General features: G+C 42.3%; 3 protein-coding genes across 3 annotated transcripts; 1 reads left to right on the top strand and 2 right to left on the bottom strand.

Annotated features, from left to right (window-relative positions):
- Window positions 1-312: 312 nt before the first annotated feature.
- On the bottom strand, window positions 313-5066 carry pigr (polymeric immunoglobulin receptor). Its single transcript, XM_079285041.1, has 8 exons — window positions 4952-5066; window positions 4010-4345; window positions 3321-3402; window positions 2894-3120; window positions 1449-1545; window positions 1184-1272; window positions 986-1035; window positions 313-879 (listed from the first exon to the last, which is right to left on the bottom strand). Exons 1-8 carry the CDS (start codon window positions 4998-5000, stop codon window positions 802-804), a joined length of 1008 nt encoding a protein of 335 aa, XP_079141167.1. The 5' UTR covers window positions 5001-5066; the 3' UTR covers window positions 313-801.
- A 2894-nt stretch (window positions 5067-7960) lies between these two features.
- Window positions 7961-10313, bottom strand: dad1 (defender against cell death 1). Its single transcript, XM_079284797.1, has 3 exons — window positions 9987-10313; window positions 8929-9096; window positions 7961-8194 (listed from the first exon to the last, which is right to left on the bottom strand). The coding sequence occupies exons 1-2, from the start codon at window positions 10195-10197 to the stop codon at window positions 8966-8968; spliced, it is 342 nt and encodes a 113-aa protein (XP_079140923.1). The 5' UTR covers window positions 10198-10313; the 3' UTR covers window positions 7961-8194; window positions 8929-8965.
- A 484-nt stretch (window positions 10314-10797) lies between these two features.
- Window positions 10798-15714, top strand: abhd4 (abhydrolase domain containing 4, N-acyl phospholipase B). Its single transcript, XM_079285306.1, has 8 exons — window positions 10798-10954; window positions 11595-11680; window positions 11895-11999; window positions 12121-12409; window positions 13566-13753; window positions 13834-13945; window positions 14056-14242; window positions 14601-15714. The coding sequence occupies exons 1-8, from the start codon at window positions 10899-10901 to the stop codon at window positions 14688-14690; spliced, it is 1113 nt and encodes a 370-aa protein (XP_079141432.1). The 5' UTR covers window positions 10798-10898; the 3' UTR covers window positions 14691-15714.
- Window positions 15715-16908: the final 1194 nt, after the last annotated feature.

Below are 16908 nucleotides of genomic sequence, written 5' to 3'. Positions count from 1 at the left end.
CATGAATTCTGCCGACAATGCCCTCGTCTATTTGCACATGGGCTTAATCAGACATTTCACAGACTTTCTGCTAGCAGGGTTAAGTCTGTTTAATGTCTGGTCTAACTGATTCAGACATTTGCATTCTCACATATAGCTCCTCAGGCTAAAGTCTAGATAGGTTCAGGGAAAGGGGCTATTATCTATATTTTCCCTATAAATAGCACCAACTTGCTAATTTCTTTACACGGAACTTTATTGAATATGATCAGTGAATAATGGACCCGTAAAATAAGTGTGTTCCCACATTGATTACAATCTAGCGTAGAAATATCCAATCAAAAATGTTTTTATTGATGTATTGTATTTGTGAAAACAAAAATAGTCACTTATCAGTTAGAATGTAAACTGTAAATATGATACCCAAATTCCAACAAACAATATGAAAATACATGACCTCAGTGCCATTAGTAGTAGTTACAGTGCTGCTTCTGACAAAAAAAATGAAATAAAAGACCACAAGATTATATTTTGATAAATTCATACAAGAATACTTGTAAGATCTCCAGCATCTGCCAGTTGCACATGAAAAGCAGCAATCAGAAAACCTCATTGAATGTATCTTTATAAAGCGCTTTGAGCGGTTGGAAGACGAGAAAAGTGCGATACAATTACAGTCCATTTACCATTTTCAGTCCATTTTACCATCTATATGTAATGCACAAAAGACAGTGGAAATAAAGCATGAGCTGTGCGCAGTGAACCGACACAAAAATGACATCCAGTTACAAAGAGTAACAATAAACACGACACTGGCAAAGCTCAGTACTCCTCCTGGGAATCCTTGTTAATGAAAACGACAGCAGCGCTTTGTGGGTCACCTACGTCCCCTGAGTAACCCTACAAATGAGAGAAAAGAAAAATGAGTACGATAATAATCTCTAAAGCATATCCTTGATAATAATGTTTGTCTTTAATGTGAAATGGAAAAGTAACAGATTGTTACATTGTGCCTTGCTTTTATCATCTTTACTTGTCTCAGCACAGGATCCTGCCCTAGAAATGGAGATTGAGGATATTTAAGCCACAAATGATAATGCAAATATATTACCCAGCATGTGCAATATCTCATAGTCCTATAGTTGAGCTTAGTGGTATGATTCTGCCCAGATTTTATATTCAGAGGAAAGAGAAGCTGCCTTACTGTGTCGTCTCCACAACTTTCTCACCCTTATGGCCAAGCCCACGATAAACATGATGAAGGCACACACCAGCAACGTCTCCAAGATGTGACTAAAACACAGACACAACGCACTCAGTGGTCTGAACACATAGTCCAGCTCCAAGAACAGCTCAGGCCTATGCTGCATCTGTTTTTACATAGTCACATGACGACCAAAATGATGAGAGATTTCTCATGAACGGCAGTTTTAAAGCACAAGCATAGAGCAGAGCTTCACTCCTCTTGCCTGTGACTGTTCCAGGACTCCTTCGTGATGGGTTCGGGTGGAGGCAGGTGTGCAGCATACTGACTCGGTGTAGGTGGGGATGTCGCAGTCACTGCAGCTGAAGATAAACACAGTGTAGCTGAAAAAACGATGTACTATTCAATCAATATAAGTGACTCGTGATAATCAATACCTTTGTACAGCGGGAGACCTAAGAGTCCCCGCCATCTGTCACAAACACCAATTGAGCTGTAGAGTCGCTCTTGGCTACTTCTCATTCAGCCGCTGCAGAGTGATGAACGTGGGGAAGAAGCCACGTAGCAGCAGGATTGGGTCTCTCTTCATACATACAATGCCTGGTTTAAATAGCTTTTAATAAAATTCGAGAGTTTGAATTTGTGCGTCAGATCACCATCTAATCAACTCCCCATGGTACACTGATTTGTCTGGTTTTCACCCGATGAGCTCAACGGGTTTTTAAAAAGAGGTTTCCCAGACTGAAAGCACAGCTTGTGAGAATTGGACTGGTTTTGATATGCTCAGTGTGAAAGTGGTAGCTACTAGTGACAAACTCACAGAGAATTATCACCCAACTCTGCAGTGTCCCACACCTTAATAGAGTGCTGCAGGGATGAGGTATTTTTAAAGGCCAACCGAGAAGTTAGAATCGCACTGCTTCCCTCAACAGAAAGCCAATGAGATTTGGTCATAGGATGTTGGGTTGGTAAAGAAAATAAAGGTTTAAGCTAGATCATCTTGATAAAGGGAAATCGCTTTTATGATTTTTGAAGGGTAAAAACAATTGCCAGATGAAGACAAGCTGACGTTCGGCAACAAACAAACTACAGTGTGCTCACAGGACTTCACTACGCTAAAGTTGCCCTAGTGTGCGGCGTGGCGTGTTGACGTTTCGTAGTCTCATTTAGCCACTTGTTAACAACTGCCTTTTTTAAGACACGTAACAATTCAAGAGTGGTGTATTTGCTGACGTATTTTATGTCGTAGAACGAAACGTTAAAATCCCTTAAGCTTCTGTTAACTACAGACCTTATTACAGACATCTAACTAAAAGAAACATTCAAAAAAGCCAATGACTTCCAAATCTCTGGGTTTTATGACTCATTCTGGCGGCACTCTATTGAGTATTTTAGTTGCTTTAAGCTCGTTGTTTTGGTTTCCCAGTCCGCAACTTAACTTCTTATGATTCTTACCCTCATGGCTCTCATAGACCTAAGGCGATAATATGTACAGTAAGTGTTGTGTCCGCTTGTTCTGCTGCCCCAAGTGCTAAAAGCGAATCAATTAATACTGTTAACAAAAATCTTGCCGAGTGAAACTTCAACAATGGCTCGATTAGGAATCGCTCAGATTGTACTCTAGATGTCGAGATTCACGTTGAATTCAAAATATGGAAAGATGATGTGTTATACATGTTTTTTCATTGCAAGGGTTCTTTGTCAACCTACTAGTCGTGGGTGTTGGTGTGACCAGCACATGAACGAGTATCTGGTGCTGTCCTGCAGAGCACCAGTACCAGCCGCTGTCGCTCATCTGCAGCTTCTTTAAGGTTACAGTGAAAGCCCTAGTTCTGTCATCGCTGATGGCCACTGAAGTGTCTTCATAGCTCCCCTCAGAACCAGTCAGCAGACAGGAGCTCCAGTCTCCACTCCGACACCACTTCTTCTCGCTGTCTCTGTTGGCAAGCAGTCACAGGGGAGTCAGTGAAGGCTCACTGTCCATCACAGTTTGGCTTGAATTGAAGATTTTCAACAAACAACCAAGTTTCTCAGGTTTGCTGACGCTTTAAAAATGTAGTTTTTAAAAGTTTGGGTCCTACATTGTCTGGTGGTAAAACAACAACTGACAATCGTGATATTTTGAATTCTGTAATACCTGTATCTCTCACTGTAGCGGCATTCAACTGTGACACTACTCCCTTCTTCCCCACTCAGTCGGCTGTTCACCACCGACATACCTGCAGGTAAGGAATGCAAACTTAAAGGGCCACTGTGTAGCATTGCTGATCTCAGAAATAGAATGTGGTGTTTCTGCATGTGGTGTTTTAAATAGTGTACAATCACCTGAACCTAAGAATCCTTGTAAGTCCTTCATATTCACAGAGTCTGCCATGTTTCTACAGTAGCCCAGAATGGACAAACTAAACACTGGCTCTGGCGAGAACATTTAACATTTAACGTGACCTGAAGGCCACCGTAGTTCCCCAACATGATTGTAAAAGTGCGGTAAAGTGAGTCGATGAGGGCTAAACCGTTGTACCTTTGTCTGCCTTGCATTGCTCATGAAGCAGTGTTATTATCGTATGGATGGCCTGTGATCAAGGCCAACGGTATTGCCACGTTTTTTTTTGCACTCAGCAGCTCACTTAACCGGAGTCTTGGAAAGGGAGGAGTGAGCGGAGAGGTGTTCAGTCGGTTGCAATTTACAACAACACCACTAGACGCCACCGAATCAAACACTGTCTTTTTTTATATTTGCTATCGAAGCATTCTAAATGCATTCGAATATCCTTTTCAACGGCGATCAATAAACATTCATCAGTTCAAAATCCCTCCATCACTCACCATGAATGACCTTGATGTACGTGGAAGCGACAACGTCGCGGGTCCACACGCCGCCTATCTCCACGCCACACATGTACCAGCCGGAGTCGCCCTCCTTCAGGTCGCTCATGGTCAAAGTGAACACCTGCTGGACCGGGTCGTCGAAGATGCTCACTTTCCCCGCGGCTGGATTGGCTGAATCGGTTCGAGCTAAACTGGTGCAGAACTCCCTGGTATTCCCCCGGCACCAGTACTTCACATAGCCGGCATACTGAGGGTCATAATGACACGGGACGATGAGGGGCTGACCCTCCATGACTGTGAGCTCTCCCTCGGTGGTTACCCTGCAGAGGAAGGCTGAAGGAAAGTGGAGATGATTGAGTGTTGAGCACCAACTTGAGCTCAGACTCTCAGCCACGCTGCAGTCAAAACACACTCACAGTGGACATCTCTTATCCAGGATTGAGGAACGGAGAAAGTGGCCTTGAGCAATACTCATGCCATATTTATGGTTTCGGTTTCCTTTGTAACGAAACACTCTTCCTATTTAACTTCCCTCTGTTTCGAAATTGGATTATTCCTATGAAATAGAGATTGTGGGGGACAAATATAACAGGCTTTTGGAGACGTGGCAAAATAAACATCACACATAATGTTGCCATGGGCAAGCAGCACAGCAGCTTGGACGATTAGCAAAAACAACAGCAACATAAAAGCCTTCTCCAGCTTCTACAGGAAAATAACAGTAACAACTTTACTTGTCTGGCCTTTAACGAATCATTAATACAGAGAAGTGATGAAATAGTAAAGAGATCTGAACCGAAAGCGCACTGTTAAAGTGAGGGGGCTGCATCGTAGACATGAATCATTCTAACTCATCAATTATCTGCCTAAAAAAGGCTACAAAGGCATATTGTACAACTCTAATAAACATATGCCCTCAGTTACTGTATTATTTATTACCTGGGATCCATGGTAACAGGCTGAGGGCGAGGATAAAGGGTTGCTGCATGTTTCGCCGTCAGTTTGAGGAACTCTCTCCCTTGTCCAAACACAGACTCCAGGTTCCACAATCCCACTAACCCTTGGTCATGTGACCACAAGTTGGATCCAGATGTTCCAGATATTAACCATGTAGGTGCCAATTCGATTTAAAAACTCTGGAATACTTCTAGGAAACACTTTGGCACTTTTGTAAAACACCACAATTTGTCGATGGCTTTCTGTAAATGAGTCTGATCTCTCTTTGTGACCTAAAAAGTATTTTTTTTTTCAGCTCACACAACATTTTAAAAGGCAATGTGTGAAAATCCATAAAACTATTTCTGTGAAGTGACCCATTTGCTGACATCTTTTGTATTCTTCGATACTCCGGTCTGGGCTCTGGATTCCCACAATATACAAGCAATCAAGACCACAGGGAATAGTTGCAATTGGGGCAATATTAGCTTTTGAGCTGAGAGTTCGAGGAGAGAGTGTGGGATCGATCTTCTCATCTAACTCTGAGCAACAAAAGCTTATTTTTTAATGTGGAACTATTCTTTTTAACTACAGTTTTGGTCCGTAACTTTAAACATATTCGCCTTTCCTCTTATATCTTCTTGCTTTATAATTTCAGTCACAGTGTTAGCCATCTTTTTTTAATATCCTATCCTCCCAAGCAACCAAACACTGAGTGCCTTCCCACCACGCATGCAGATGATTCATTTGGCAGGCTACAAAGAAGTAATTTGATTTTGATGCCTGAAATCTTTGGATTTGGTCCAGCGTACATTTGATGGATTAAGCCCCCCGTCAGCCACTGAATTAACAAACAATTATTCCAAGGCTCTCAATTCGCTCTGTGAAGGGTGTCATGGGTGTCAAGGGTGTCATGGATTGCTTTTTTTTGCTTTTGGCTGCAAGGCAATGTAGGCAGAACCCAGAATTGAAACTGAACATGTTCCTGCGACAGCCCTGGCAGATTTGTGAATCGAAACTTTCCCAAAACGAATTATTCACAGCCTTTTAAGCTCACTGCCATATCCCAGTATCAGCATTGTGAAAGGCTGGTTTACGGATCTGTTTCTCTCTGTTACAACAGATTGATTTTGGTAAATTGTTGCATCAAACTAAACAGGATTTGCTAGATGGTCACAACCTGGTTATAATGTAAGGGGCAAAATGTCTTCTATCAGTCTTCCTTCCATTATCCCTTCATGTTAGGTAATGTAAACAAAGCTTACGTATGTATGGCTGAAGCAAAATGGTGCCATGACGCTTCCTCGTGTTTGTCTTTATCACTGAGGTTCTAGTATACATTGTTTAGCGGTTTCAATGCAACACTAGTACTTGGTCCCAAACGGGCCATTGCTCTACATTGAGATTAGTTAGTTCGTTCCAGTGGAAGAGGAAGCAGTTTAGTCATAAAGACAATATCACAGTCCAAGTCCACGGTATCAATTACACCCTTAAAATATTGTCTACTTTCAGCAAGACATTTGAATTGTGATCTAATTCTGTTGTACACAAAGTACAGTAAGCAGTGGAAAGTACATTTACTCATACTACTTTTATTTTGTTATACTTCCACTCTACCTTTCAGAGGAACATGTTGTACTTTTTACATTTACTTGACAGCTTCAGTTACTTTGCGGGTCTCCAAAAAATCTATAATGACCATATCACATGAGATGCATTTTCTATACTATGTGAGATAACTAGAATGTGCTCCACCTCGAGCAATCAGACACGAACATGTGGCTTACATGTTCATCAACCAGTAACATTGTACAACATATAACAATATAACTGTGACATGGGTCACGTTGCCCGAGTAGTTATACTTCCAATCTTTAAGTAAATGTTGCTGATATTTCTTACCAACGTATACTGAAGTATTATTTTGACTTGTACTTGTAATGGAGTTTATTGGAGTGGTTTTGCTACTTTTTCTTGAGTAAATGATCGGAATACATCTTCCACCACTGACAGAAAGTAGCCTCCAGTTAATTTTACCTCATCTAAATGTAGAACAAGACATTTAATTAGTGGCTTATAGAGTAAAAGATGGGAAACCAGGACCTTTTTCACAGAAGGCTCATTCCTCTCCTTTAAAAACATAGAAATGTGGTATCCTCAACTCCTCGTTTGAATTCTGCCATGTCCGATATGTCCAAAATCACCTCTCATTACTTAATGCCAACCGACTTTCAAAAGGGCCGGTGCTAATGTTATCCCTTTAACATTTAGAGGTGGGTACCTCTCTCGTCTGCTGTTAAATCAGCAGAGGAAGAGATGTAGATGACCTTTTACAGAAGAAACATGGGACGCCAACTCGATTCAGTTTTTCGATTTATGTGAGGCAGTTTCATATCAAATTCAAACTGGTCCGCACAGCCCACACCCAAAGACCAAACGAGCTAAAATGAACCCCTCAGGTCAGTGCGGTGTGTGACAAATGTTAAGCGGCTCTGCACAGTCACAATCAGACTGAGCTGGAATGTGTTTCCATCAGGTGTTCCAGAGCAGTAATGGAAGTAAACCCTCTCATTGCTCTGGGGTGCAATGTTCTTGCTCTCCCCTTCTCGTAGCATGATGGGCAGACGGCTCATTGGCTCAGGAATACACTGGGAAAAAGAGGTTGCAATCTGTGCGGGGTCTTTCTAAAAATATTCGCAGTTATATTTTTTCCCCACATCAATCGTTTTAACACTTTCTGTAGCTAACTCTAAATGTAGCCCCCCCCCAGATCCTGATGTAAGAAGTCATATATTTTAAGCTGTTATTTGACTATCACCCTCATGAACAGGGGTTAAGGGGTTATACCGTCTGATATTTCATGTAATGAATTAATAGAATCACGTATTCCACAAATGTATGTTTTTACTGAAATAAACCAGTCCTTACTCAAAAGGTTTGGGTTGTTTAAAACAAGTCTATTGTTGAGAACAAAATGCGTTTCTTTCAAGAACTGCTTCATTATTCTCAAGGTAACCATTTGAGTTGTTTTTATTTCTTCTTCTCAGTGCAAAAGGGAATGCTTTACAAATTTTAATGTAAGAAAAAAAAAGGAATACGGTACAAGAAATCAATCCATATCTGCAGGGAAATTGCATCTTGTGTGAAAAGATGTAATTAATTCAGTGTTGATGGTGGGATGTCACTCTGGCACAAAAGCAGATGTCATGTCCTGAAGGGGAGTTTTGATAAGTTCTCCGTCGTGATCTATGGAAAAAATAAAAGACGAGGTGGTTAGGTTATGGGAGCAGTTATTTAGAAGCAAATGAGAGGGAAGGGAATGCAGTATGCCCTTTGCAAGTCTAAGAATTCAATAACACTGTTCTGTAGCAAAGCAAAAGCATCATGTGGATCCCCGCAGAGCAATTAGACTTGTTTCACAAGCATGAACCAATATAATGCGTATATCTGTATCAAAGCCCACATACAACTCCTTTGACTGGAGAAATTCTACCATTTATTGCCCATTATGAGAGACTACACTGTGAACACTGACGCATATCTCACACACAGCACGATCCAGAGAGATTTTCTGTTATTCAAAAGAATACCGGCCATACAAAACACATTCAAAGAACAAGTTCTTCTAACTACTCGGTGGTGTTCATGACCTTGACCAGTCAGGGTTTAACTATTTCAAAAAATCTGAATACACCATGTCACAACTAAAGAACGTTTGGTTAGTGGGCTCCATCAAGGCTCCAAAATGTGCTAGTTGCAACTTGATATGAAACAAGAAAATAGTCTAAACCAAACGCTGCACAAATCATACTTGGAGCAGCGTAAAGCGTACAGCTGGAAGGAACGCTTACTGCAGAATACCATCTGATGACTGGATGTGTTCAAACACCAACACAAACAAGCGTGATCGTCTCCATCTGGGGTTTGAACTAGAATTTTAAAAACTCCTAAAATGAGAAAGGCACGTGTGAAATATGCACCTGAGAGGGAGGACACTGAGTCAGACACACGTCTGCTTTAACCAATGAAGTTCATCACAACCAGATGCAGGACGGTGTGAGCGAACAGGAAGTCAGCGAAGGCTCTCTCTGAGGAGATGGACAGGAAGTCTCCTTTGTTCTGTGGGTTGATCTGGATACGAAGACACACTACAAAAAAGTAAAAGACAGTGGATTTAATATTACAACACTTATTGCACTGAAAACATCAATGTGAGGAGCTGCCTTATTTCTCATTTTTCTATTAGAATAAACTGCCTATCGTTGGGATTGAATTGCTTTTTCTTCATCTTTTGACATTTTATAGCCAAACAGTCATGCAGCTCAATGCAGTTAACATTATGATCATCATATGAACCCAATTCATACATCTAACCTAGTTTATGATTCATAGAAAAGTTCCCAAGTCGTCTAGTTAGGTCAATGTGAGCTCTGAGTAACAGGGGTTTCACTTTCCTCCACTATGGGGATACAATTGATTCTGTTATTCAGTTCTAAGGTGCACCCAGATACCGGTTAATTAGGCACACAGAGCATAAACCAATGCCAATTCCGATGCAACAAACCCTGCTTTCATTAGAGTCATTACGTGGATTCATTGATACTGCTGTGTTGAAACAGCACTATCCTAGTATTTGGAGTCTGTCGTCTCTGTTGAATTGTATTGCTTCATAAATGGTATGATAACATATAAACAAATTGTAACGTAAAAATACAGCCACAAACTAAAACTAGCAAGTTGAACACCTTTCTACAAACGTAGAAAGGTAACTTTAAGATAGGAGTTTAAGTGACAATTCAGTATGCTTCTTAATTCTAATAGAGTGGAAGAACATTGCCATACTCCGTGTTTGTATTTATTTTACTCCTATATATAATTACACTTTAAGCAGTGTGGTTTTAGCATGGTTAGCTAGCTTGCGTCTGCACACACGTTGACTAATACTGGGCCAGAAGTCCAGTGACCGATACCGTCCAAACTGACGCATTGTGCAATTCATCGGCAACACATAACAAAATGTAACCGAATGAGTATTTACCTCCGAGAATGAAAGCGCCAACACACGAGATGAAGCCCGACAGAAAGCTATTGAAGGGGAAGGTGCCGACGAGCAGACAGTAGAGGAACTGCAGCGCTCCTGTCAACAATATGTACAACAGATATGAGTCCACCACTTTCAGCTTGTTGGGCGTCGTGGTGGTGTACTCCTCTAGAAACCGAGCGATCACCGATATGACCGAGTTCGACATGGTTGTTGTTGTCGTCTAATTTCAACAAATGGGTTCAAATGAGCGAGTTTTGCACAGGTCCGCTTTCCTCAATCGAAAAAGTGACGTGTCCTCGTCAACCGGAAGCGGCCTTGGTGTTCCAAAGAATATATTCCGAGGGTGATTGCGAGCATAGGTTCCGAGTCGCTCGGAGACAAGAGCAGAGGCCGGTTGCTGAAGAACGGAGACTTGGCCCCGCCCACCGTACAGCACAGAGTTTTAAAAAGTAGACAGACATCTCACTCTGACAGCATTTCGAGATACGACTGTGTCAACTGCATTCTCGGTTGTCACCAATTTTATTGGGACCCAGAAGGCCCTAGTGCCTAATTTGTGATTCCAGGTTACGCTTTAGAAGTTTTGAATTTCACCAATTATTAACACACACAAACACACGTGGAAACGTTGTGTATATCGACATGAATTTATCACAAATAATGCCGGCAGTCGCGGTCCATTTGGCTGTTTGTAAGTAACAATACACGTTTTGTAACGTTTTGTAGACTTTCCGTACCGCTTTTTCTCACCATTGACTCATCCTCGCAACGGACCATCTCTGTGCTCGCTCAGCCGACCCAGGAATCAACGAGTTTGTGTGATTTCAAAGGAGATATAAAAAGTGCCCGTGTTGTCAATCTCCTAATTCAATTTCTGTGAATGTAGTCACCAGATAATGTCAACCAATGGACCCCGCTACAGCAACAACTACCGATCTGATGCAGAACGAGTGTGAAACGGAGTAAGTCACGTTTAACTTCGAGAGGGAAACAGACGACCTCCTCCAACTCACCGCTAGTCTGATTACATCACAAGCTAGCTACACTTTAAAAAGCTGAACGTGTTTATTGAGACGCTTGTTTAAGGGACTGTGTTGTACAATACGTCACTGGAGCGCTGTGTCAGTGTAACGTCAGCAGAAAATTAGTTTGGTGATAAATACACACGCTCTTATGCTAATTTGGTGTGTTGCATATCCATAGAACATTTGATAAATTAAAGGTTGTTATTATTAGTAACCGAGACTCCACAGCGGTGATCAAATGGGACTGTCTTGCTCTGCCACTCCTGTTTAACTGGTCTTTCAGTTAAAGTGTTGATAGTCACTGGAGAGAAGCAGCTGTGAGTGACACTGTGAGCCAGTTGGATGACTCAGCAATTATTCATCCGTGGAGAAAGAGCTCTGACCATTCAGCTGATTATATTCTGAGTGTCCGTTCAACAATATACTTCAAGACGTTTGAGAGTTTTCTCACCACGTTTATGTGATGAGCACTGACTTTGGAAGTGTTCGTTCTGTATACTCTGCATGCTTTGACTGGTTCCCGTACTATCAACCTCCTCCTCATTCTTTGTTTCTTTGCCTCTCTCGCTCTCGTTAGGTCAAGTTCAATCTGGAGCTGGTGGCCTTCCTGGCGTCCAACCTCCATGTCCCTCTTAAAGACTACGGAGTCCAAGATTCTTGCTTGTAAGACTGTTGTGACGTATGCCGGCAGATTATTTAACCACCAGGAAGTGATATAAATGTTGCTCATCAGTTGTAATGATATTTAGAAGCCCGCTTAACTCTTTATGAAATACCCATGAGCCTTTGTAAGTGTAATACGACACCATTATGTCACCAGCCTTACAACAAACCTATGTGAGGGTATGCTGATCTTTACTCTGTTTGGTCACAACAGGTATTCAGAATGACCTCTGGGCTCGGTTTGTGACCCTGCCAAACCAGGATCGAATATGGACTCTGTCTCTCAGCAAGAAGGCGGCGCGCAAGCCTGCAGAACAGGGTACCGCCCTCCTCTCCGTCTGTCTGTTTGTTTAGCGGGAGGCGACCGCTGTACTTCCACAGTGCTACTGTATGCATTATATGACCCATGACGTAACTCCTCCATGTCCTTTTTCCCTTAGCCCCAAAGACTCCGCTGGTGATGGTCCACGGCTTTGGAGGAGGGGTAGGCCTGTGGATCAGGAACATGGACGCGCTGAGTCGGTCGCGCCCTCTTTACGCCTTTGACCTCCTGGGCTTCGGCAGGAGCTCCAGGCCTCCCTTCCCCTCAGACGCTGCCGAGGCAGAGGAGCAGTTTGTCGAATCCATTGAGCAGTGGAGACAGTCCTTAGGCCTGGAGAACATGATTCTGCTGGGGCACAGTCTCGGGGGGTACCTGGCTACCTCCTACGCCATCCAGTACCCTTCTAGGTAATAACACTAATGTGATGCCAAGCATCAGCTAATGAGGAGCAGCTGCAGAACGGGTTACTCAGCAGCTGGCAGTGATTTGGTGTTTTATTGTCATTTGAGAATTAAGGACTTCAGTAACTCATGTTCAATGGCAAGACATTAGTGAAGCCAGAGATGGTATTTCGACAGTGAACATTAAAAATGTCATGTTGAATATTTCTGGCTCATATCCAGAATCAAGAAAACTGAGTTTTCAAGTTTGAAAGTGACAACCGTCCCCACGAAGTGACTGCGCGTAGCCCAGAAATAGTTCGCAACATAACCCCCCCCATAAAACCACAACTTGTCTTTTATACGGATTAAACCTTTGGACAAGATGGATAACCGGGCTGCACAACAAATCCTTTTCTTTCATTTTTTGCGGGACTTTTTTTAATCCGTCAACCGATTCTTTTTTTTTCTTCTTTTTTTTTTTCTTTTATTTATTTTTTTATAAAGTAGTCTAAGCACTGAAACCTTGCACACTGAGTCTGATTTGTTTTATTTTTCTATTTGCTTTTGAAAAAAGATGGATAGGGCTAGTCCCAAACTGGGCAAATAAATGTATGACATTAGCTAATGTTTAGCTTCCTGGAGCACAACCGCTACTGTAGTTTTAGTCCGTCGTCTCTGATTCCACTCTGTTCTGCATTCACCGGCCACATTCTATCTGTGGATTTCGCAGCTCTGTGTGTTTTACTTTGTTTGTCGTAAAGTGCTTTGTGCTGGGAGACGAAGTGAGTCAGACGTTTGCATGTATGGTGGCTCTGAGTGGTCAAACAACTCTCTTAATGCTTTTGACGGACGCGGATACAACGCAGAAAATCAAACCTGTTCCGAAAACTTTACGAACACTTCTAATGACGGGCACATTTTTTGGAATCGGTGCGTAAACGTAAGGACTTGGTGCGCAAAGGCCTTTATTCTCTGCAAGAAAGCTAATTTATGAGTCGTATTTTCAGGTCTACCCTTTATAAAATAGGAAAAAAAAGTTTTTGTGTAGAATTAGAAAAATTCTTGACTTTGACTCGCCTCCTAGTGGTGGTATTCAAAAAGATGCCGCCGTGTGTTGAGCTGATGACAAACGACTGCCAGTTGATGGTAAATTACAATGTACCCTGCTTTCCTCCTGTAGAGTGTCTCATCTCATCCTGGTGGATCCGTGGGGTTTCCCTGAGCGACCGCAGACTCAGACCCAGGAGGGTCAAGATCAGGGGACGGAGGTGGTGAAGCGGCCGCCCCTGCCCCGCTGGGTGAAAGCGCTCGCTGCAGTGGTTTCCCTCTTCAACCCACTGGCCGTCATCAGAGCAGCGGGCCCATTGGGTGAGACGACGTTAATCTATTATTGCGCTGTGCCACGTCGACACGCTTTCCACTCATCTTGCGGCGTGTCATTGATTCAGGTCCGGGCTTGGTGAACAGATTCCGTCCGGATTTCAAACGGAAATTCGAAGATCTGTTTGAGGACGACACTATGACGCAGTACATCTACCACTGTAACGCACAAACCCCGAGGTAAGCGGAAACACCCGACGCTTCATCACATTTCCGATGGCGGAACATAACGCCGACAGAAAGCTGACCAGTGTCCTACTGCCTTGTCCGGTTCCTCTCCTCCTCCCCAGTGGCGAGGTGGGTTTCCGGGCCATGGCGGAGTCTCTCGGCTGGGCCAAGAGGCCCATGCTGCAGCGGGTTCACCAGCTGCCCCCCTCCATGCCCCTCACCATGCTGTACGGCGCTCGATCCTGGGTGGAAAGCTCGTCCGGGGACTGCGTGGTCCAGATTAGGAACCAGAACCTCACCAGAGTCATCGTGAGTAGAGTCATGAGGGCTAGGAGTCCAAAATGTGCAGTTCAGCATTGAAATGGCGTCATTTTAATTCAAGTCATTGTTTGTTGCGTTTGGCTTGATCTCTCAAACTCCTCGAGGATGAACCCGATTTTTGGTGGTCAAAGGTCACTGTGACCTCACGAAACACGCCTTTGTTACGTAACGCAAGAATTCACGTCAAATATCGACTAGGACATAATTGAGAAGACATTTTTTCACAGTCATGGATGTAAACCTCAACATGACGTCGGTTGGCGGAGGCGGTGACTCTAGTCTTCACGTGGTAGTGCATCATTGCTGACTCGTCTTTTTTCATTTTCTCATCTATTCCACTGTGCAGCTGATAGACGACGCCTCTCACCACGTGTATGCTGATCAACCAGAGGAGTTCAACAGAGTGGTGGAAAATATATGCAACTCTGTTAACTGACTGACAGTATGCGTGTGTTTGTAATTTCATTTTTTTGTTTTTATTTAATTTTTGTGCATCAAAGGACTAAAAGTATAAAGACAATTCGTGACGGTTTTAGCACTCCAACATGTGGAGCATGCCGGCTGGTTTGGCGTTGGGGCATATCAAGACATCCAGTAGCTCTACATGAGTTTGAACGTCATTTGTTTCCGAGATCTGTTCTCCTACGAACAGGTTGACGATATTATTGTTGCCAAGTCATCTTGTCATTTATAAGCTGGTATATTGTAAGGAAATGGTTTATTTATAACATGATTGAATCGGTTTGTTAATGTGATCATATCGAGTAATAGTTGTACTTCTTAAGCTAAATTATGTTTTGCATTGTTATATTTCTAACACACGCACTACTCTGGATGCACTGGGTTTGTGTGTGACGGCGCAGCCACATGGCTACTGACGCGCACTTTTTTTTTTTATGTGCCTGACATTAAGTACTGTATCAGATATTTTGGCTTTAATCTCTATTTGTCTCTTATCTATTCCCCACGGTATCAAACCACTGTTTGTATTTTATACCTTGAAAACAAGAAAAGCTTATTTGACAAACTGCTGCTGTGGAAATCCACATGCGAAGCACTGTGGCCCAACCAGTAGAGGTCAGTAACACGTCCTGTTGGTTTCATTGGTGGCTTTTACTTCTGCCGGTCAGCAGTGGGGAAATGGCTAGTGGAAGTCCTTCGTTCAAAATGTTGCGTTTGTAAAAGCAGACAAATTATTATCACCAAAAGTGCCAATCACGAAGGCAGAATTGCCCCAATCACTGTTATATTTGTGACATCATTACATGTTTCAACCAGTATTTTAATGTTGCAGCTGGGAGCGGTCTTCTATTGTACGTAATGTAAGTTTGATCTAAAGCAATTTATCCCATTCATTTGTTTTATTTTGTATTTTTGTCTGTGATACTACAAACTCAATAAAAAATTGTATTTAATAATTTGAAATGTAAATTTGATTTTGCAGAGAGGGTGTTATAGTAGCCTTCTTTTTGGTTGACAATTAGATTTTCAATAAAAGACAAACGAATGCTTTCCATCTGAAACTATTATCACCTAAATCAGGGTTCTTCAATGTTTTCAGGCCAAGGACCCCCAAACTGATAGAGATGGCGCAGGGACCCCCGACTATATACATTGTATAACATTGTGTTTTATATTAAACTGGGCCTAGTGCCATGTATAAACACACCTCTTTATTGTGCTTTCAATACTAAGCTATTGAAATAATACACAGGTTCATATATTCATCTTTTCATTTTAAACAAATGTGGAAATGAAAATGAGTGATGGCCTATTAGTGCCACTGCCATGCATAAACATATCTGTTATCTTGCATACAATACTGAACTATTAAAATAATGAACAGATTCATATTTGGAAAAAAAACAAAATTTAATTAAAGAAATGGTCTAATCAACCAAAAATTCCACAGACCCCTGCAGTACCTCTGCGGACCCCCTGTTGAAGACCTCTGACCTAAAGAACAGTAGATACCCGTGGCTCTTTATTTCTAGCACCGCCTGCTGTAACCCTCTGACATCGCAGCTCCAGTTACACTGCGCATGTGTTACACCCCATAGCTCGGGTCTAGACTCTGCCCCAGCCTTCATTCGATGAGCCTTGTTTGACATGTGGATATGAAGAGGATTAGGGTAGAAAGAGAGGAGTCGTTATTTGAATATGTAGACTAGGTGTTTGTGTGTCATATATGGATAGCTGTAACCAGAGAAATGTGCATAGTGCAGGTATAAGGAAACATAAGAACGAATAATACAAAATAAATGAAATGATTACTTTAGTAAAAATAAACTAGTTCATGAATCGAGTCATTCAGTGATCGGTGTGTAGCCTGGGAAGGAGGCGGCCGGAGAGGGCTGATGGAGTCCACTCGCTTGTAGGTTTTTCTTTCTTTTGTCTCCTTGTATTTAGTTCCTTAGTTATTTAGTTCTTATCTTTCTGGCATTGCATTGGGCCTCCCCCCAGACCTTTAGGAGTGAGCCAGCCCACTGCAAGTCATCATGAATTATATTTGTGAGAGGGTCACAATGCCTAGTAAACTGCAGCCATCAGATACATGTAGAGTAAAATGTACAAAATTCCCCTAGTAGACTCATCATAATAAACACTCAAATGAAGCACATTTGATTGCATTCCTCCTCTGCTGCCTGAGCTCA

This window comes from Melanostigma gelatinosum (assembly GCF_949748355.1).
Source record: "Melanostigma gelatinosum genome assembly, chromosome: 15".
Lineage (NCBI taxonomy): Eukaryota > Metazoa > Chordata > Actinopteri > Perciformes > Zoarcidae > Melanostigma > Melanostigma gelatinosum.
Note: the sequence above shows the minus strand (reverse complement) of the source record. Positions and strands in the feature narration are given on the sequence as shown.

Coding starts and splice junctions, on each gene's coding strand:
- pigr (XM_079285041.1), bottom strand. CDS start 5,000: ATGCAGCAACCCTTTATCCTCGCCCTCAGCCTGTTACCATGGATCCCA. Junction 3,121..3,320: donor CGCTACAGTGAGAGATACAG/GTATTACAGAAT, acceptor GCTTGCCAACAG/AGACAGCGAGAAGAAGTGGT. Junction 880..985: donor TGATAAAAGCAAGGCACAAT/GTAACAATCTGT, acceptor TCTCATTTGTAG/GGTTACTCAGGGGACGTAGG.
- dad1 (XM_079284797.1), bottom strand. CDS start 10,197: ATGTCGAACTCGGTCATATCGGTGATCGCTCGGTTTCTAGAGGAGTAC. Junction 9,097..9,986: donor TGGCGCTTTCATTCTCGGAG/GTAAATACTCAT, acceptor ACTTTTTTGTAG/TGTGTCTTCGTATCCAGATC.
- abhd4 (XM_079285306.1), top strand. CDS start 10,899: ATGGACCCCGCTACAGCAACAACTACCGATCTGATGCAGAACGAGTGT. Junction 10,955..11,594: donor CAGAACGAGTGTGAAACGGA/GTAAGTCACGTT, acceptor CGCTCTCGTTAG/GTCAAGTTCAATCTGGAGCT. Junction 13,946..14,055: donor TGTAACGCACAAACCCCGAG/GTAAGCGGAAAC, acceptor CCTCCTCCCCAG/TGGCGAGGTGGGTTTCCGGG.